We start from the raw sequence: 22,350 nt of genomic DNA on the forward strand, positions 1-22,350 counted from the left end.
TGACTGGAGCTGAAGGCAGATGCTTAACCAACTAAGCCACCCAGGCGCCACAGTAAATAGTTTTCCATCATCACTGACTAAAACAATCCAATCCATCCTCCCCTCACTTGAACCGTGATACTATCTTTGCAATGTGAAAGGTCTATATGTACATGAGTACATTTCTGCTTTGTTTTACTGATCTATTTATTTCATCAATAACACATTTTTATTACAGTGGTTTTATATTGATATCCAAAAGAGTAAAAGCTCCCTTTTTACTATTCTTTTTTAAAGGCTTAATTCTTTGTGACAGCAAATGAATTTTTGAAGCATTACTAATTTGTTCAGAAGCTGCAACTGGAAACTGGATTGACATCACATCAAAATTATAGACTTAAGTGCTGTAAGAGCCTGGATTGTCTGTTTTCAGATTTTGTTTCATTTATTAGTTTTAAAATGTTTTCCATAGAAGAAATAATTTATTTTTAAGAGAGAAAGTTGTAAAAAGTGTGTGTGTGTGGGTGGTAGGTGGCAGAAAGAAAGGAAGAGGAAGAATCTTAGGCAGGCTCTGTGCCCAGCGCAGAGCCCGACGCAGGGCTTGACCTCATGACCCTGAGATCATGACCTGAGCCAAAATAAAGAGTCAGAGACTTAACTGACTGAGCCACCCGAGTGCCCAAAAAATAATATATATATATGTATTTTTTTATTTTATTTTTTGATTTTAATTTATTTATGAGTCACACAGAGAGAGAGAGAGAGAGAGAGAGAGGCAGAGACACAGGCAGAGGGAGAAGCAGGATCCATGCACCGGGAGCCCAACGTGAGATTCGATCCTGGGTCTCCAGAATCGCGTCCTGGGCCAAAGGCAGGCACCAAACCGCTGCGCCACCCAGGGATCCCAATATATATTTTTTAAATTATTCCTACAGTCTAGCTTTTGTTACCATTGTGGACACTCTATTTTTATTTTCTAACAGGTATTGCAAATACAGAAAAATTCTCTTGATTTTTTTACGTTTATCTTAAATCTAGAACCCCCTTATTAGTTCAAATTGTTTCTCTGTTGTTATTTTTCTTGTCATATGAACACATTATCTACAAATAATGGTATTTTAATCTCTTTCTTTTCTTATATCATTGGTTAGTCCCCCTGATATTACTGAACACAAGCAGTGATAGTAGGCATTCTGATTTGTAAACAGAACGATCAGAACATTCTCCACTAAGTAAAATGCCTTCCCTAGGTTTTAGTAAGTTACTTTTAACAAATTAAGGAAGTTCCTTTCTATTCCATGTTTGCTAAGAGATTTTCAAAACTATAAATAAGTGGGGCACCTGGCTCAGTTGGTTAAGTGTCGGGACTCTTGATTTCAGCTTGGGTCATGATCTCAGGGTTGTGGAACTGAGCCCTGCATTGGGGTCCTCACTGACCATGGAGCCTGCTTGGTTGGGATTCTCTCCCTTTCCTTCTGCCCCCTGCCCTACCTACCTCCCACTAACTCTTGTTCTCTTTCTCTCTCTCTCGAAAGAGAAAAAAAAACAAAACAAAACTGTAAATAAATGATGAACTTCAAATACTTCTTCCATATTAGTTCAGATATCCTTTTCCCATTACATTACACTGGTGAGTTACAATAATTGATTTTCAGTGTTGAATCATATTTGCATTCCTGAGATAAACTTTACTTGCTCATGATATTTTATTCTTTTTAATACCCTGCAGAATCTAGTAAATAGTAGCGTTTCATTTAGGATTTTGATACCTACATTCATAAACCAAATTAGCCTGAGATCTTTTAGTCTTATATTGTCTTTGTCTGGTTCTGGAGATCTTCTGTTCCTAGTTTCTCTTAAATAGGGCCACAGTACTCATTTATAGAAAATGAGTATTTAACATGTGCTAGCAATCTAATAATACTATAATTTATGGAAAAAGAATTTAAGAGGTGGAATGCCTGGGTGGCTCAGTGGTTGAGCATCTCTGCCTTTGGCTCAGGGCGTGGTTCCGGAGTCCTGGAATCGAGTCTCACATAGGGCTCCCCACAGAGAGCCTCCTTCTCCCTCTGCCTGTCTCTGCCTCTCTCTCTGTCTCTCTCATGAATAAATTAAAAAAAAAAAGAATTAAGAGGTGACTTTATAAGATATAATAAAAAGAACAGAACCAGATCAAGAACTCTGAGGTCCTGACTAGCCACTGAATACTAGTTGAGAAGTCATTTGGTTTTGGAATGTACTCTGGTTAAATCTAATAACACCATCCTCCTGTGAAACATCAAGACACAGACACAAGAATGTAAGTCACTTGTTTAAGGTCACACAGCTAATTATTAAAGAAACTGGCATCCAACCTTTCTGATTTTTAGCCCCAGTGCTCCTGAAAAAATATAATAGATCTAAACCATGCCACCTCTAATTTGGTTGGTGATGGGTATATTTTATTTCAAGAAATAAAAATAAATCAAGTGTTTCTTTCTCATCTACAATATAACTGGGACCATGCAAAGTGCTACAAAGGATCAAAAAGAATATAAAGGTCCTAACAATTTAGTTAGTCCTTTTGATTGACCATTTTGAAGTACAAGCCCCTCTTCTGGAATCTGGGCAAGCTCTGGGGCTGCTTTGATCAGAATATAAGATAGAAGTGATATACTAGTTTTGGGGCCCAGGCTTAAGAGGCTGTTGGTTTCCATTTCTCTTTAAACACTCTGAGAGCCCTACACTGCTACATGGAGACACTACATAGAGAGAGAAATGCCCAGCCAAGGCCTAGCTGTTCTAATCATCTTAGCCCAGGCACTAAACATATGAGGGAAGAAAATTTCAGATGACCCCAGCCACCAGATGACTGCAACTGTATGAAGGGCCTGAGCCAAGAATTCCAACAGTCCATCAAACCCAAAAGTAGAAGCAGTAAAACACTACTCAAACCACTAAATATTAGGAGTGGTTTGTTACTCAACAATAATCAAAACAATAATCATCTTTCCAACTTTAGAACATAAATAGGACCCTCAAATATCTGCTGAATAAAAGATAAGCTAAACTTCTTTAGTTCAAAAAATATTTAATAAGTACTTATTTTGCTAGGCAAGAATCTGCACGTCCAAGGTTCTATCTGTCCTTACAACATACCAGCATAACTGACAGATCTGTCCTCAATGGGACTTAACCACTCACCTTTCCCACAAGTTGTACAATTTCTGCCAGATCTTCTTCTTCCTGCAGAATCTCCTTAGCTTTGGTCCTCAGAGGAACAAATTCTGTGAAGTGTTTGTCATAGTACTCATCCAAAGCACGCGTGTACTTGCTATAGCTGATTAGCCAGTTGACAGAGGGGAAATGCTTACGTTGAGCTAGTTTCTTATCTAAGCCCCAAAACACCTGATTTAAAAAGAAAACAAACATATACAATGATTTTTTCTTAAATAAAAAGCAGTAAAAAAAGTTTTGTTTTTCTTTTTTAAGATTTTATTTATTCATGAGAAACACATAGAGAGAGGGGGCGGGCAGAGACACAGGCAGAGAGAGAAGCATGCTCCATGCAGGGAGGAGCCTGATATGGGACTCAATCCTGAGACTCCGGGATCATGCCCTGAGCCAAAGGCAGACAGACGTTCAACTGCTGAGCCACCCGGGAGTCCCAAAATTGAAGTATATTTGTTTGTCCTATGTATACAATTCTGTAATTTTTGGGTCAAATTATCAATCTTTTTAGTATATCCCACATATAATTGAAATAGAATAAAACTGAAAATAATAAAAAATATATTCCTTTTAATTTCAGGATGGATACTATCTATAAATCAAATTCAAACTGTATCTGAATTTCCTTAATAGTGTGGTAAATCTGATAGTAAGAAGAAAATTAATGGGCTCTGCTGAAGATTTATTATGTTGCAATATAAACAGAGGATCAGAAAATGCTTACTGAGATAGAATGGATTCTTCACTTTGGTCATACATCATGAAACATTCTGACTAAATTCAATTCCTTAAGGGCCAATCCAATAGGATCTTAACAGTCATTTTTCTGAGGCCAAATGTTCACATATATTTTATACATTCTTAACTTTGCTCCCCCTTTCTCTGCAATTTAAACTCAAAATGTGAGAGTTATATGAATATATCAACGTTTATTTTCTTTACTATAGCCCTAATTTGCATATCCTTCATTTAGGCTTCTTCTGATGACCAGTTGATAAGCTATCCACTACAACTCATGCCTTGAGGCTGGGAAGCAGCTGTGTAGGCAGAAACTCCATTTTGCAGTTTTGCTTTCATCTGGGTGTGGCCAACAGAGTGAGTGGGGTGACTGCATCTGAGCCAAGAGTTCAGACTGGGTGTGCCTTCTCCACAGTTTCCCTCAGGCTAGCCAGACACAGACAGTTACCAGGCTAAGTGACTGTGGAGCCCCAAGCTGGAAGGAACCCTGGTCTCTGAATTATTAGTGGAAAAAAGCTGCCCTCTGACACAATCATCTGCTTTAGACCATACTACGAGAAAAAAGAAACTTCTACTGAGTTTTTGCCATTATGCATCTTTAGGCCTATTTGTTTTTGCAACTAGGGGCTACTCTCACCTAAAGGGTAGTATTATTCTAACACTAATAAAACTTTGCTATTCCTGATGTATTTTCCACTTACAGAAATTAGGTTTGTTCTAAATCTTACACAAAGAGCTAAGCTCTCAATGACAAGAATATTCCTAAAACAAATTTTCCTACTGCTTACTCTTTAGTGAATAAATTAAATACTTCACGATGATTTAGATAACATTAGAGAAGAAGCAGGGAGGGAAAGCTCAGAAGTTGACTACGCTAGGAAAAGATATACCTGAACAATACCAAGAGTAGCAGACGTAACCGGATCAGAAAAATCACCACCAGGCGGAGAGACTCTAAATTTAAAAGGAAAAAAAAAAAAATCATTAGAAAGTTCAAGTAACGGGTATATGAAAAAAAAATTGTTTGAGAGTCAATATTTTAATATTATTTTAATGTTAACTTTAGAACTAACTTTTAGAACTTCAGAACTAAACTTTAGAAATAAGAAAAACTTACAGAACAAATACTGATAAAAATAAGTCCTAAGTTGCAAATAACAACAGTAACTACAAAATGCCTTCTAGTATGAGAAATGAGAGAATCAGTTTCGTGATTCTAATCAAAAGATGAAACAGGAAGGAAGAAAAAGCTCTAAGAACAAAGGGGCTTTATGTAGTGATCATGGATCTTTACTGTGTTTTTACCATGATATAACTTTATCTTAATGTCTATAATTTTCTAGGTTATTCTTAAGATATTGTGACTTAAATATAATAAACCAGTGAAGCTAAATAACCATAATATGCAGAAAAAACCTACACAATTACATTGTAAAGAGCTCTTTGAATGACCCTGGAGTCCAATCTTGGTTAAGAACCACTACCCTCAGAGGAAACTAAATTTTTTCTCTTTAAAATAAATGACTTTTAATTTTTATTTTGAAAAGGAAACAGTTTATGTGCTTACGCTCCTACAATGCTGACACTTCCTTCTCTTTCAGGATTTCCAAGACATTTTACCCTGCCTGCTCGCTCATAGAAAGAGGCCAGACGGGCACCAAGATATGCAGGATATCCACTATCTGAAAAAAACAAAAAGAAATTTAAGAGAGGTTCTAAGCCAGTCCTAAAAATACTATCAACCTTCTTACATGATAAGCAATACAAAAACTCACCTGCAGGCATTTCAGCTAAGCGACCAGAGATTTCTCTAAGGGCCTCTGCCCATCTAGAGGTAGAGTCAGCCATCATACTGACGTGATAACCCATGTCACGGAAATATTCTGACAGCGTAATTCCTAAATTGGGAAGATATCACAAGTTAAAATTCTACAATGTAGAATCTTGACTTTGTCACCCCTCCTACGAAAACTTTAAAGGAATAGGTACATGAGGTAGACTGCTAGCTGTTCACCAAAATCTGTTCTCCCTTTTTTTTTTGTGCACACAGCTGAATTATGTTTCCTGGCCTCCTTACTATTAGATGACCATGTAACTGACTTCTAGCCGATCAAATGAAAGTCAAAGTAATGAGTTCCATCATTAGGCAAGCCACACATCCTTCCATGCTTTTTATTCCTTTTGGCTTACTGAGATAAAGAGGACTCCCAGGAGTCCTGGGAGTCATGAGCTGAAAATAGAAGAGCACTTTTCAGCTTGGGTCCCAGCCCAGACTGACAATAAAAAAAAGTGTCCCCTGACCTCTTAAAAAAAAAATCTACTATTGAGCAATGACAAGTTTGGATTTATTTATAGCCATAGCCTATTCTAATATAATATAGATTTTAAAAAGTAAGAAAAGATATTTTCCCTATTCTTTGCTTAGAAAATTAAGTCTGAAATTAATTTCCACTGGAGGTTTTTTTGTTTTTGTTTTTTTTTAATGATAGTCACAGAGAGAGAGAGAGAGAAAGAGAGGCAGAGACATAGGCAGAGGGAGAAGGAGGCTCCATGCACCGAGAGCCGGATGTGGGATTCGATCCCGGGTCTCCAGGATCGTGCCCTGGGCCAAAGGCAGGCACCAAACCACTGCGCCATCCAGGGATCCCCTACGCCACCCAGGGATCCCCTCCACTGGAGCTTTTATCTACATATCACACATACATATACTAAAAACTCCCAACTAATTAGCCTATTTGGTTACTTTTCAAAAGTAACAAACTTCATTAACCTGAGTAATATCTTATAATTATCCAGATTATTCTGCTGTGCATATCAGGTTCTGATAAATCAGAATCACTTATGATAAACCACACAGAAGAAACTAATATACAAAAAGAAGTCCTGGGTTCTATTTCCTATTCTGACATTAACCTCAGCAAACTAGCTTCATTTCCCAGTGTGTAACTCTTGTTCTGTCTACCTGTACATATCAGATGAAATGATATATATAAATGTCCTTTGAAAAGTACAAAGTACTATGCAACTCTAAGATATTAGAAAATCATAGTTGTTACTATGTTGTAAGAGTCCCAGAATCTAACACATTTTTTATTTTACCAGTAAAGAAACAGAGGTTCATATAAGTAAAACTAAACAGTGCTCAAAACTTCAGCACTTTACTATTTATCCCATTACATCTTTCAGAATAAGAAATACTGGTATCTGTGGCTTCTAAAAAATGATTCCATAAACAAAGTCTTCAAAAAATATCACTTATTATTATTAAGGCTTAAAAAAACACATTTGTCATGACACTTTTCAATCTGATGATAGGATCAGGTCCTCTTCTACACAAGCATGGCTGCATTTTCAGTCTCTGTGATGTTCATTAATGCTTGTGTATTAGAAGGACATGGTGGAAGAGACGGATACACATGAGTAAGCTTCAAAGGAGTTCCACAGACCTAACAATATCAGTGCCTACCAGTTAAAAAAAATAAAAACAAAAACACCTCAGACAAAATCAAAAGATGAACAAACTAGGAAAACACTGGCAACTTATGACAGATAAAAGACCAATTTCAAAGGGCTTTTATAAATCAGTATGAAAAAGCACTCCTATCTAAAAGGAACATAGCAGAAAATAGTTTTCAAATGGTTAATACAGATAGGAAAGGTGCTAGCCCACTGAAAGAAATACAGACTGAATAGGTACCTAATAAAGCAGAAACAGTAAAATGCTAATTGTCAAATCTAAGTGCTGAGGACATGAGCGTTCACTGTAATGTTCTTTCAAATTTCTATGTGTTTGATAATTATCCTAAGAAAGTGTTACAAATCCTAGCAAAGGTGAAGATGTAGAGAAATAGAACTCTTACTCACTCTTATCCCTTTCGAAGGGCTACCAAAATCTAAAATGTACATTAATAGTTGTATGCTTAGAAATTTTAGTTCTATAAACTTACCTTACAAATGCACAAAGAACCATGCATAAAACATGAAAAGACACCATAAAAAACACATAAGGATGTTTTGTGATGCAAGGTTTGTGATAGCAAAAAAACAAAAAAACAAAAACACAAAAACACAAAAACAAAAAAACCAAAAGAAAACACTATCAATAATCCAAATGTCTACCAGAAAGATGCTGTTTAAATAGGTTATGGGGTAGCCATATAGCTGGGATGCTGTGCAGCTATTTATGGAAAACTTCCTGTTTTAAAATAAGTAGATGAATATGTCATTTTTCCCTTCTCATAAAAGTAATCATCAAACAAGGAGAACGAGAAATATAAAAAATCTATTATCAAAAACTAGGGGATATGTTTAGCTCCGCAACAAAATAATGAGGAAAGCCACCTAAATGATGTAAAACCCAAACAAGGCCATGGAAGACAGTAAGAACTGACCAGAAGCTGCACATCTCAAAGTAAACTTCAGCAAGAGAGAGGCAAAAACAAAAATCCTTTGAAACCCTGCACAAAGGATACAAGCAAGTTTCCTTGGAACTAGTTTGACATCAAGGAGAAGCAGGGATATGGCAACAAACAAAACACATGTAGGCACCCCTTTACAATAAAGAAAAAGTGGTGGAAGAGAAAGACTTCATTGTAAGTGACCTTGCAACTGCAGATATCTGTTGGCAGGAGAGAAGAGCAAAATAACTTACTTATACAACTCCATGCCATAACAAACTTCACAGATTTCCATGAAGAAATCCTGCCATCCCCTCCCATCTCCTGCAAAGGTGAATAAGAGTCACAATACACTTGAGTATAGGAACTACACAAAAATACAAGAAGAAAACAAGAAGAGCAAATATAATGATGGTCAAAGAAACTGCCAAGGCACAGATGAAAACTATGATCACTATCAATTAATGAAAGATGTCAATAACACATTCTATCACAAAACAAAATCTCAAGGAGTATATAGTAAGCTCGGCAAAACTCAGCAAAGAACTGGAAGAAAAAACAAAGCTATTACAGAAATGAAGGTTTCATTAGAAGCAAAGAATATGCTGATTATCCTATGAGCAAATGGACAAAAGGTTAAATAAAAAGAGTTAGAGAGAAAAGATATGTATGGAAAATAGATAAATATGTCTAGTTTGAAGAGAATAATCATAAGGGAAGAGAAAAAATTTCAGAAACAATTCTTGAAAACTGTCCCAAATAAACGATATATTCATAGATTGAAAAGACATAAGTTTCAGGGAAAAATTCATCAAAACTATCGATACTGGCATATATCCTTATAAAGTTACAAAACTTTAAATTTAAGGAGAAATTCCTTTGGGCACAAAGAAAAATCACTTATAAAAAGAAGAAAAAGCAGGTCAGCTTCAGATCTCTACCTTGCATTTTTTAATTTTTATTATTTATTTAAGATTTATTTATTCATGAGACACACACACACACACACACACACACACACACACACACACAGAGGCAGAGACATAGGAAGAGGGAGAAGTAGGCTCCCTCAGGGAGCCCAATGTGGGACTTGACCTAGGCATTCTGGGATCAAGCCCTGAGCTGAAGGCAGACGTTCAGCCGCTGAGCCACCCAGGCATCCCATACCTTGCATTTTTAAAAAAAGATTTATTTACTCATTTTGAGATAGAAAGTGAGAGAGAGAGAGCTCACACAAGGGAGCACAAGCAAGAGAGAGAGAGGAAAAGGGAGAGAGAATCCTAAGCAGACTGTGTGCTGAGCATAAGGCTCAATGCACAGCTCAATCCCATGACCCTGAGATCATGACCTAAGCTGAAACCAAGAGTTGGAGGCCCACCTGACTACCAAGCCACCCCTCTTCTCTCCCTAGGATTAAGTGCTAGAATAAGAGGTCTCAAGGAAACAAACATTGACCCAAAATATTTATATCCAGCCAAACTACTATGAAAATTTAAAGGGAGTGCAGGGACACCTAGCTGTCTCAGTTAGAAGAGCGTTTAAGTCTTGATCTTGGGGGTTGTTAGTTTGAGCCCCTTAAAAGGTATAGAGATTAAAGAGAAAGAAAAATGAAAAAATTTAAAGGCAGTGGAATAAAAACAAACTTATGAAGACAAAAAAGAATCCATGGAATCAGTTTCCTTGAGCCTTTCTTGAAGAAACTTAGAAAAGTCAGATTTTAATAAACCATGAAACAGATGAAGAAACTGTAGCCAAAAGACTGCTGTGGGGACTGATTCCATCTTACTCTAGGTTCAAGACCAGTGATGTCATTTTATGGTCATGCTAGCTTTAAACTTAAGAACAGATGTAAACTGCTTTTTTCAAAAAAAAAAGATTTATGTTAGAGAGAGAGAGAGAGAGAGAGAGAAAGAGCAAGTGAGTGGGGGGGAAGGGGCAGAAGGAGAGGGAGAGATATACCCAAGTAGACACCCCAAGCATGAGAGCTGAGCATGGAGCCTGATGTGAGGCTTGATCTGAAGACCCTGAGATCATGATCTGAGCCAAAATCAAGAGTTGGATGCTTAACCGACTGGGCCACCAATGTACCCCCACATGTAAACTGCTTTTATTCTAATTTGTATACTCACCAGTATAAATAGAAGCTTCTCTAGCAGCCACAGGCATATTGGAGGTATTGGCTACCAAAGCTGTCCTCTTCATAATTGACTCCACCTTACCATCAACTTCCATTGTGAGCTAAAGGCAAACAATCTATTTTGATATTCTAATATCCAAACAGAACATTTTAGTTCCCCCTTTTACAATTTACCCATATTTAATCCCTCTTATAATCAGTTTTCCCAAAGTAAAATTTCCCATCACTCTAACCTCTTCTCCCTGTCCAACTATGCTGTAAAGACAGGAATTATTTCCACTTCATAAATGAAATTCATTATTTTATGGAAAGAGGAATATTACTTTAGCAAGCCAGTAAATCATATAAAGCTGATATGAAGCTCCCACCTATAAATAGTCTATTTTATATCTTTCTCTTAATAACTGAAAACCACCAGATCATAAAAAGAAACTTTAAAGTATTTAACTGAAAAAAAAATCAAATTCCTTTCCTTAGATATACAAATTGAATCACAAATATAATTAGAAAATTCCTTAAGAGATCCTTGACGAATGAGAACATTGCTCCAGAGCCAACACAAAGCTTTACTAGTTGCCACTGAAAGTCGATTAGTAGCATTTTCTCTAGAATGATATTTTAAGCTTTATATATACAGACCTCTGGGAAGTCCCGGAGAACTTCAGACATCTCATTTCCTCGTTCACCGCATCCTACATAGATGATCACATCACTGTTGGAATACTTGGATAGAGACTGTGATATCACGGTCTTTCCACAGCCAAAAGCCCCTGGGATTGCAGTAGTTCCTCCCTGTACACATCTAAGCAAAGTAAACAAAGTATGGATTACTTTACTTGTTAATAAATACTAACAAATAAGTAGGTAAGTGACCCAGAAATACAAGTTAGAGAAAGCACGTTGAAATATTTTCATCTTTTTCTGTATCTATATCTGTATCTATGTTTATATACACACACAAAGATAGATATACAGATACAAATACTATAATTGCTCCCCCAGTTGATACCTATAACAGTGTATATTTTTTATTATCATTAACCATCTCTACCATCTTTAATAGTTTGAAAGTGAGAATATATGCCATGAGATACATGGGGAAAAGGAACATGAAAATAGATAAAACAGTATTAATGATATTTAGAATGCTTATATTAATTAGTTGATGAAAGCATAAATATAAGAATTAAAGCTAAAAGACAAATTTAAACAACTTTTCTAAGTTGTCTTCTGAGGCAAAAAATAAGACCTAAGAAAAATCACATCCTGCTATAAAGGTTAATGAACAAAGACTTTTATTAAGTAAGGTGTTATGCCAATCCCCTTTTATATATTGAGTATTTATAAAGTACTTCCTAGGCACTAAAAATTGCCTGGAGATGTTGAAGAGAGATCAGCAAATAAGATAGTAGTGTTACTGTAAGCACAGAGCTCACATTCTAGGGGATAAAATGAAGAGTCAGCTGGTGATTATAGTGCCATTTAGCAGCTACGTTCAAACTTTCCCTAAGCAGTGGCAACGGAGAGTGAGCTACCCTTCACAGCAGAGGAAAGTGAATGTCGTGGTATGTGTCCATATGTCTGTGCACATGCTGTGTATGTAGAGCAGGAGGGTGTGGGTGGGAGAAATGAAATGTAATGCTAAGGGAAATTCTTTGCAATATTGTGTTTTATTATTATAAAATTCACAAAAACACTATAGTCTTAAAAACAATTATAGGTATCTTCAATATAAAACTAATATGCATTAAAATTTTTCGTCCTTCAAACTCTTCAGTGACTTTGATAAACTAAGAGGGCATGTCCATATTCGTTCTGTGGTTTTGTATACCTCTTTCAAATCACTTTTAACTTGAGTGGGGAGACAGGGTTGGGTGTGCCCCAGTTTGGAAGGTCAGCAATTCAATGTGTAAAGTGCTATCACAGAGAAAATCCAGGGCACTATAGGAGAACACAGGAAGGGATGTAAAGTCTGACACTGTATTGAAGTGGGCTTAGGAGAGCCTTCTGAGAGTAGCTAAGATCTGAAAGGAAAGAGAAACTAAAAAAAAAAAAAAAAAAAGGAAAGAGAAACTAGCCAGACGGGAAAGAACATTCCTGGCAGAGAAAACAGCATACCCAAAGGCCCAGGGGCAAGAAAGAGCATTGCTTGAGGAACTAAGTCCTTTAGGATGCCTGGAAGATAGTATATAAGGAGATTGGGCAGTCAAGTGGCTGAGAGGTTACTGGAAGATAACCAACAGCTAAATCTGTTTTGTAGGGAGTTAAGGAGTATTTGTTTTAAAAGCAATAAAGTGCACTGAGGAGTTTCAAGAAAAACAGTGCAGGACCAGGTATGTGTTTTAGATGGGTCACAATGTAGTATGGACAATCATTTAGAAAGAAGGCAAGACGGAAGAGAAGAAGTCTGATTGTGATTATTGCAGAATTAGGGTAAGATCTTTAGGTAAAGTCATGGAGTAGGGATGAAAGATGTAGATAAAACATATCTAGGTAAGAGAATAAAAGCACTTGTTCAATAATTACATGTGTGCACGTAAGACTGATCCTTGAGAGAAGTCACAGATTTTAGAGTCAGCATTTACTGGATGGATGATAGTGTCATCTGTTGAAAGCGGCAACAAAAAAGATGAGCAAGTTTCAAGGAATAAAGTAGTGAATAAGATGATTTTAGCTATGAACATATTGACTTTGAGGCACCTCTAAGACATTCAAAAGGAGAGGTGTGAACAGAAGTGAACATGTGAGTCTGGAACTCACATGAGATCTGGGAGGAAGATACAGATTTGGAAGTCATCAAATTACTATTTAAGTCATGAGGGTGAAAAAAAACTCTAAGAAATACCAAAATTAAGGGAGAAGGAACCTGAAATGGAGAATAAGAACTTGTGTACAGAGGCTAACAGGAAAAACAAAGAAAGATGGTATTTCAAGGAGGAAGGAGTAGAAAGTAATATCCAAAGTTGTAGGAATTAAGGAAATACTAAAACTTATTTGTTGAATTATCAGTAATGGGAATGAACGATGATGTTAGTGAGAGTAGTTTCAACTGGGTGGGCAAGGCAACTGGCTGGGCACACCGAGTCAGAGTGGGAAACGTGGAGATGGCCAATTTGATTTTTCAAGAGGTCTGGCTATGAAGATGAGGAGACACAGAGTGGAAGGTAGAAAGGGGAAAAGGGTGGAGGGTAGATATTTTTTCATTAGATAGCAGATAAAAGGAAGATAACCTTTAAGGTTATCTAAAGGGAGATAACCTAAAGAGAGGTTTCTGAGGAGACAAGAGGCGGGATATATTCCAGAAAGAGGAAAGGAAGAAGGGACAAATGGAAGTATATATTAACTGAAGGAGTTTTCAAATGTGATGGTCTCTAACTTCTTCATGGAGGCTCTAGCATGATCATTTGTTGCCAAAGGAAGAAGGAAGAATGGAGCTGAGGCCCTGAGACAGGTGTAGAGGTCTGAAACAGCTGCTGCGGAGAGGGGGAGCATGGTAAACAGGGAAATGCAGGACTGCAACCCAGTGGTGAGATACTAACCTGCACTGATTATCTGATTTTCTCAGTAGCCTGTGTGTAGACCTGGGAGGAGGTAGGTGGACTGATTTCACGGTTGGGATTTTGCCGGGTGGGTGTAACAAAAGAAAGAAATAAGAAATTGTAGTATACCAGCCAATATGCAGAAACTTGAGAGCCTAATAAGCTTAAGCTAGATATTGAAGGATATGGAAACAAGAGGTGCTGACTAATAAGTCACAGGATCAAAGATCTTATGAGAAATAATGAGAACAACTCAGAGAATAGGTTTCAAGGGTCAGTGGGACATATGTGGGTTGGTGATCAAAGTTGAAGGAATTACTGTATCATGGCTTCAATCTTTTCTGTGAATTAAATGAAGTCATTTGTTGAAAGTAAAGCAGGGTATGGTGAAGCCTGAGAATTAAAGAGAAGAGGTTTTTAAGTAGTCAAAGAAAATGGCAAAGGGCAGACTATAAATTAAGAATGAATTCTGGGCAGCACGGAGAGCACCACTGATTTTAGAAACCATCGACTTATACTGATACCCATCTACTAATTCCAGCTATATTATTTGGGCATAGATTTACTTCTGGAAATTTTTTTCAGAAAACTTTAGAAAAAAACCTTTCCTTTTGCAACTGTGAAACAATAAATCTTCAGTGATTTGACTCCATAATAAGCATTGGCAATATATGAATATATTTAACTAATTCACTGTTATTTCTCTAGATAAAATTTATTATAGGATTAGCACATGAAATCTTTATAAAGCAGGTAAACAACAAGCACATTTAATCTTCTGAGGAAAAACCACAGGGCACAGCTCAAACTTACGGAAAAAGGGCATCAAGGACCCTCTGGCCAGTCAACAAGGGATGATTAGCCGGCAGCTTCTCAGTGACAGGCCGAACTTGACGTACAGGCCATACTTGGACCATGCTAAACTTTTCCTTTATACCTTCAAATTCAAGCTCCAAGACAACATCCTATAAAAATGCAGCAGGATGTTAAGTACAGTCAAATTTATGAATATGAGCATTTCTTCCTCTAAAATCAAAGTAATCCAGATTCCTCTTGAGGGTAGAGAAGTGGTATGCAGAAGTGGAGAAGGAGATTTATACTTTTTCTTGTAATTCTTTATATACGATTCTCATTTTTTTTTTTTCGATTCTCATTTTTTTTAACCAGGTATACTTATTACTGTTCCAATAACTAAAAAATAGAGGAGTTTTTGAGAAAGAGGTATTTTAAGTAACAGAGGAATAGTTCAATAAATTATATGGATACGCACAGGGACAAATCTTAAAAGATATAGAAGACACCCCTGGGACTGGGGGGAGAAATGAAAATATTCATAATTTATTTTGTACTGTTTCATTTGTTTACTTTATTACTATACTCTTATACTAAATAAAAATACTTATTCAGAACCCTAAAATATTTAATAACGTTAAATATTAAATATTTATAAAAGCAAAAAATATGAGTAATACTCTAACATTTATGAACACTGAGATGGTTTCAACTATTCACAAATAATCCCAATATCCACACACCTATAGGAATCTGTAATTTTGTTGATACGTGAATTTGAATTGTCTCCCCCAGAGGGTTCCTTCCATGAAGGATGGAGTGTGAGTCTCTTAGCTAGTGAGGCTAACTGACTGCCTAGAATCCCAATCTTAACTCTTTTTGTTTCTATATTTTGTAGAACACAGATTTACTCTTATTAAATAATTAGAAAATTATTATTTTACCATTTATTGGGAACAGATTATTTGTTACAATGATCTTCTCAATAAAATTATCTTCATACCCACAAAGACTATTTTGACTTCACTGTATGATATGATGTGACTATCAATAACATTAAAGGACTAAGTTTTAAATAGCTCATCCAGAGTTAGAATTTCTATAATCCAACATACAATTTATTATGTATATATAGATTGACAGTTAAAATCAAAGTAAGTCTATTCTATGCTTTAAGAATCAGAGCTTTAATAATGTAGTGTAAGTTAAGATGGTAGGAAAATGTTATACTATATATTGCTTTCCCTTTAAAAAAAACTCCATATGTTCTGCTTTTTGTGTTCCCAAGCCCAAGTTTAAAGATAAAATCTTTATAAAAATCTTTAAAAAGGGACACTTGGGTGGCTCAGTGTTTGAGTGCCTCTCTTCGGCCCAGGGCGTGATCCTGGAGTCCCAGGATCGAGTCCCATATTGGGCTCCCTGCGTGGAGCCTGCTTCTTCCTCTGCCTATGTCTCTGCCTCTCTCTCTATGTCTCTCATGAATAAATAAATAAAATCTTTTCCCTCAATTTATATATAGCATTTCAATGCATAAATCACATAAGCAACACTTCAAATGATATCCAGAACACTTACCATTATTTGAAAGTAACAAGAAGTACAAATGTCATACTTTGTTCTTATACTGACACTGCTACACTGATTAGATATAATGGATAGCCTATGCTATCACAAGATGGTAGATCACTCATAATTCAGGGATGCTAGAAATGTTCAAGGCATTTAGCTATTCGGCGTCCCAAAGACTCAAGCTAAATGATTTGGCAGATTTCAGGACAATACTGAGGATAAATCTGAACTTCTGTGCATTGCTAACTTGGAGAGTAATTTGACCATACCCACCAAATTTCAAAATGTACATATCCTTTGACCCAATTCTTGCATTTCTAGGAATTTCCTTTATGTATATAAAATGTCCTATTATCAGAGGCACCAGGGTGGCTCAGTTGGTAAAGCAGCTACCTTTAGATCAGGTCATGATCCAGGATCCTGGGATGGAGTCCTACATTGGGCTCCCTGCTCAACGAGGAGCCTGCTTCTGCTCCTCCCCCAACTCATGCATGCGTGCTCTCTCTGTCTTAAATAATAAAATCCTTTAAGGCTCAGCGGTTTAGTGCCTGCAGCCCAGGGTGTGATCCTGGAGACCCGGGATCAAGTCCCATGTCAGCCTCCCTGCATGGAGCCTGCTTCTCCCTCTTCTGGTGTCTCTGCCTCTCTCTCCTCTCAGTGTATTCTCATGAATAAATAAATAAAATATTTTAAAAAATCTCTTCTATTAAAAAAGAAAACAACAAAACGTCCTATTATCAAAATATTATAGCCCATTTCTTACACCCTAAGTTTGGAAATGAACATTACTATAGAGACTAGCTAAATAACTTGTGGTAGTATACGAGGCTGTAATATGTAATACTCAGCAGTATTAAGACAGATTCTCTGGAAAGATATGTCCTGGATTCAAATCCTAAGTCCTGGACAGCTCGGTTGGCTCAGTGGTTTAGTGCCGCCCTCAGCTCAGGACCTGACCCTGGAAACCGGGAATCCAGTCCCACGTCGGGCTTCCTGCGTGGAGCCTGCTTCTCCCTCTGCCTATGTCTCTGCCTCTCTCTCTATGTCTCTCATGAATAAATAAAAAAAATATTTTTACAAAAATCTTAAAAAATAATTATAGGAATTATTTACAGGAAAAAAATAGGTGTTGGTGAGGATGTGGAGAAAGGGGAAACTTCTTGTACTGTTGGTGTCAATGCAAACTGGTGCAGCTACTCTGAAAAACAGTATGGAGGTTCCTAAAAAAGTTAAAAGTAGAACTACTCTATGATCTGGTAATTGCACTAGTAGGTAATTACCCAAAAGATAAAAAATACATGCAAAGGGATTCAAAGGGATACATGCACCTCAATGTTTATAGCAGCATTATCAATAGGCAAATTATGAGAAGAGCCCAAATGTCCATCCCTGATGAATGGATAAAGAAGAGGTGGTATGTATACACAACGGAATATTACTTAGCCATAAAAAGAATGAAGTCTAGCTATCTGCAATGATGCAGATGGAGTGAAAGAATATTATCTTAAAAGCAAAGTAAGTCAGAGAGAGACAAATACCATAGGATTTCATTTGTATGTGGAATTTAAGAAAAACAGATGAACACAGGGGAAAAAAAAAGAGAAGCAAACCACAAAACAGACTCTTAACTGTAGGGAACAAACTGAGAGCTACTGGAGTGGTAGGGGATGGACTAAATGGATGAAGGGTCTTAAAGACAGCACTTGTGAGAGCACTAGGTGCTGTATGTAACTGATAAATCACTAAATTCTATGCCTGAAACTAGTATTACACTGTATGCTAACAAACAGGAATTTAAATAAAAAACTTGAAAAAAAATGAATAAGGGAATCTAACGTATAACATGATGACTGTAGTTAACAGTATTGTGCTATATACTTGAAAGTTGCTAACAGAGTAGAGCTTAAGTGTTTTCACCACACACACATAAATTAAGTGCATGAAGTGTTCCGACGGAAGTGTTAACTAACCCTGTTGTAATCATTTTGCAATAAAGTATTAAATCATCATGGTAAAAAAAATATGGCAGTTATTTAAAACTGACATATTAAATATCAATTCTAGTACTATTTAGGACACTAAAATGGGACTACTATCAGGAAGGACCACACTATGAGATAACGTTTATATACTACTTACTGAGGTATCGTAATTTCCAGGTGGAGCAATATAAGTTACAGTTCCTCTGTTTCGTGGGGGTAACATGATTTTGTGTTTGATGAGTGAGTTCTCATTGACAATTCCATAAATATCTCCACCAGTGATGTGACTACCAACCTAGAGAACAAATGCATTCGCTGTTTAATGTTCAAATAAACATCAAGCTGTTTAATGTTCAAATAAATGTCAAATAGATTCATCCTTGATATTATTTAAATCATTTGCTTCACTTATCATAAAACATTTTAGTTCTATAATTCTTCTAGTAGATTTAAAGAGAAATTTAAACTATGCTTCTGTGGCCTATCTTTATTTGACAAAAGTACAAAAGAGTTCACTAAACATCCATTTCACATTCTTTCACCAACTTTAGAAATCCTGGTTACAAAGACATACCCGTAGGTTTTTGCAAGGTGTAAAATCCCATTTGACATCTCTGCTAAGAGCAGAGACGTTTACTCCTCTTGGAATGTAGATACTTTGAGTCTGACTGCTGATATCTGACAAAGGTCTCTGAATACCATCAAAGATAGCTCCCATGATGCCAGGCCCAAGCTCTACCGAGAGGGGTTTACCAGTACGGAGTACAGGATCTCCAACAGATACACCAGCTAGAAACAGTAGTTGAGGAAAACTCACTATGAAAGTTTAGAGACATTATAAGAAGGAAATACCACAGCTGAATGGGAAACAATACTTAAGCTAAAACAGAAATTCTCAAACTTGCTTAGTTTGCAACATCCTCAGTGTTTAAGTAACTTTTTCACAGTGATCTATAACAAAAGATATACCTAATAATTCCATTTATTAAAGTTTTATCCAACCAACTTAATAAATATGTATGTCCTAACAACTGTCACTTTTTTTTTCTTTAAGATTTTATTTATTTATTCATGAGAGACAGAGAGACAGAGGCAGAGACACAGGCATAGGGAGAAGTAGGCTCCATACAGGGAGCCTGGTCCTAGAACTCCAGGATCACGCCCTGAGCTGAAGGCAGACACTCAACTGCTGAGCCACCCAGGCATCCCCTAACAACTGCCACGCCACTTTAAGAGAAAAGTATATATAGGTTGAAAGAAAAAATGGTATTTTAATTTCATTTTTCAGTAACAGTTCTTCATGGATGATTTCATGGGATATAAATACCTACTGGGCATTGTAAAATTTTGAAACCTTGGAATCAAACTGAATATCTGCTCCACATTTATTTTTGTATGATACTTGCTTTTCAGCTTAACAATCACAACTCAGCTTTGCAAAGATATGACATCACTGACAAGAATATAGTGTCTTGAATAATGAAAGTGTCTATTAACTGAAGCTACTGGTTCATGTGACATCTGACAACATGTCTAATATTCCTGTGTTAACCTCAAAAATTTTAAATATCCTTGGATATCACATGAGTTTGGGGCAGCTGCCCAGTGTGCCTTCTGCACATTTTGGGAATCACAGAGCTAAAAACAGAAGCAATACATTGTTAATATATTATTTCATCTCTACTTAATACCCTGTTTCAACTACACTATTGAGGAATATCAGTCCCCAACAGGGGCAAAGTTTAAAGAATTTTACAGTGAATTCTCTCATATTGACCAGTTAGATCCTATCATTAACATTTTCTGATACTTTATCACATACCTATCCATCTTCATAATACACATTTTTAAGTAAAATGTTTTACTTTTAAGTAAAAAAAGCAAGGTGTAGAATAGTGCATATAATATGCTATCTTTTGGGAATGAAGAGAAGAAAAATAACATAATAATATTGGTTCATATATGCAATTAACAAACTAGAAAGATATATAATAAAAGGAATTAGTAAAAGTGGCTGTATGCATATGTCTTTTGAAAATTGGCCAGATATAAGATGACAATGGCGGAGAGGTTTTTCACTGTATACAAGTTCATTTGTTTTTATTTTAAGTCTTCAAATCACATAGAAGATTGAAAGATAAAGCTAACATTAAAAAACATCCATTAAAAAATCCTTCTAATTAGTCATGATTTTATAGCTACAGACTTCTAATTTTATTTAAATTTTCAGATGATTTTACTCTGATTTAGCACCCTAGTACTCACACAGAGAAGTTACCTGGAAAAAAATGGATTTTAATATGGCAAAAAACTTGTATAAAGTAAATCTTTTTTTTTTGTATAAAGTAAATCTTAATGAGTCAAAGAACTAATGCTGCCCATATATTTATAGCAGCATTATTTACAATAGCCAAGATATGTAAGTAACCTAAGTGTCCACTGATACATTAATGGATAAAGACAATGTAGCATGTGCATGTGCGTTTAGAATATTGTGGCAGTTATGTGTATACAGATAGAATATATTGTGTTTTTAATATATACATGTTATATTACACAATAGAGTATGACCCAGCCATTAAAAAAAAGGATGAAATCTTGCCATTTGTGACAACATGGGTGGACCTAGAAGGTCCGTATTAAGTCAGATCAAGAAAAACAAATACCATGTAATTTCACTTATGTGTGTAACCTGGAAAACAAATGAACAGACAAACAAGGAAACGAATTCATTAAATATAAAGAACAATCTAGTGGTTACCAGAAGGGAGAAGGTTGGGTAGATGGGCAAAACAGGTGAAGGAGATTAAGAGGTACAAACTTTCAGTTATAAAATAAATTAGTCATGGGGATAAAAAGGTACAGCATGGGGAATATAGTCAATAATACTGTAATAACTTTGGTAACAGAGGATAACTACACTTGTGGTAAGCATTTCATATAGTATATAATTGTCAAATCCCTATGTTATATACCTGAAACTAACATAACATTGTATGTCAACTATACTTCAATAAAAATTTTTAAAAAGTAAGACTTAATGCTGATCTTGAGAATAATTTAAGTAAAACACAAAGTGAAGCTAAAAAAAAGTGGTTTCTCTTCATAAAATCTAATACATTATCTCTTTTTCATTGAAAACTTAAAATAAATACTATGCTTAAAAGCCAAAAATATGATAAACAAGTAGTAAAGATTCCCTAGTGCTAAAGCTATAATGTACCATGACATACAACATTATCTTACTAGGATAGAGTAGTGACTCATTTACTTATGAATTTTCTATTTAAAATGGAAATCATGATCAGAGAATTTTAACCCTTTAAACCGATGTTGTCATTCTGTTTATGCTTTCCTCTACAATATGTGTTCACTCTCAAGAAAATTGTAATTGGTTTCCCCTAAAGTTTGGGAACTATCAAAATATTAAGAGCAATACAAGTTCAGAAGATAATACTAATTTCTTAAAGAATGATCATAAGTTCCTAGTACCTTTCCTCAATAAATTCTTATATAAATCAGGTTTCTTTATGACACCAACATTTCATGCTTTTGATAGTATTGGTTGTTGCTGTTTCCACCTTTGCCATAAATCCTTAAATTCTGACTTGCAGAAAGCGGCAAAAAATTGAACCAAAAAGGATACAAGTTTCTTCATACACTTGGATAGTTGCCATGTCACCCTCCAATCGGATAATCTCTCCAACCAACTCACTGTGGCCCACTCTCACCAGCTCATACATGGCTGCGCCTGCCATGTCACAGGCTGTAACCACTGAAAAGAACAAATGAGTTTTTAGTAACTTAAGACTCAGTGAATAGAGATAATTGAGATATCCAATTAATCCAATAATACATCTCTCTCATATATTCATAAGAAAAATATGTACGAAACATATATCATTTCACAAGAATATACATTTTAGCATATGATACAGAGGTAAACAAAATAAATTTGTTAGGCTAAAGTTTATTCATTTACATAACACACATGAAAATTATTTTCA

At 35.9% G+C, this 22,350-nt stretch overlaps 1 protein-coding gene across 2 annotated transcripts in view; it reads right to left on the reverse strand.

Annotated features, from left to right (window-relative positions):
- ATP6V1A (ATPase H+ transporting V1 subunit A) overlaps positions 1-22,350 on the reverse strand; it is a 64,819-nt gene that overhangs the window by 9,823 nt on the left and 32,646 nt on the right. For both annotated transcript variants that reach the window (XM_041744205.1, XM_041744213.1), the window contains exons 3-12: positions 21,990-22,118; positions 18,918-19,132; positions 18,501-18,638; positions 14,814-14,965; positions 11,101-11,263; positions 10,454-10,562; positions 5,703-5,825; positions 5,495-5,609; positions 4,818-4,881; positions 3,163-3,366 (exon numbers count right to left, since the gene is read on the reverse strand). In XM_041744205.1, the coding sequence (XP_041600139.1) occupies positions 3,163-3,366; positions 4,818-4,881; positions 5,495-5,609; positions 5,703-5,825; positions 10,454-10,562; positions 11,101-11,263; positions 14,814-14,965; positions 18,501-18,638; positions 18,918-19,132; positions 21,990-22,118 (1,412 nt within the window). The remainder of the gene's footprint in view (positions 1-3,162; positions 3,367-4,817; positions 4,882-5,494; positions 5,610-5,702; positions 5,826-10,453; positions 10,563-11,100; positions 11,264-14,813; positions 14,966-18,500; positions 18,639-18,917; positions 19,133-21,989; positions 22,119-22,350) is intronic.

Source organism: Vulpes lagopus, chromosome 1 (genome assembly GCF_018345385.1).
Source record: "Vulpes lagopus strain Blue_001 chromosome 1, ASM1834538v1, whole genome shotgun sequence".
In the NCBI taxonomy this organism is placed as follows: domain Eukaryota; kingdom Metazoa; phylum Chordata; class Mammalia; order Carnivora; family Canidae; genus Vulpes; species Vulpes lagopus.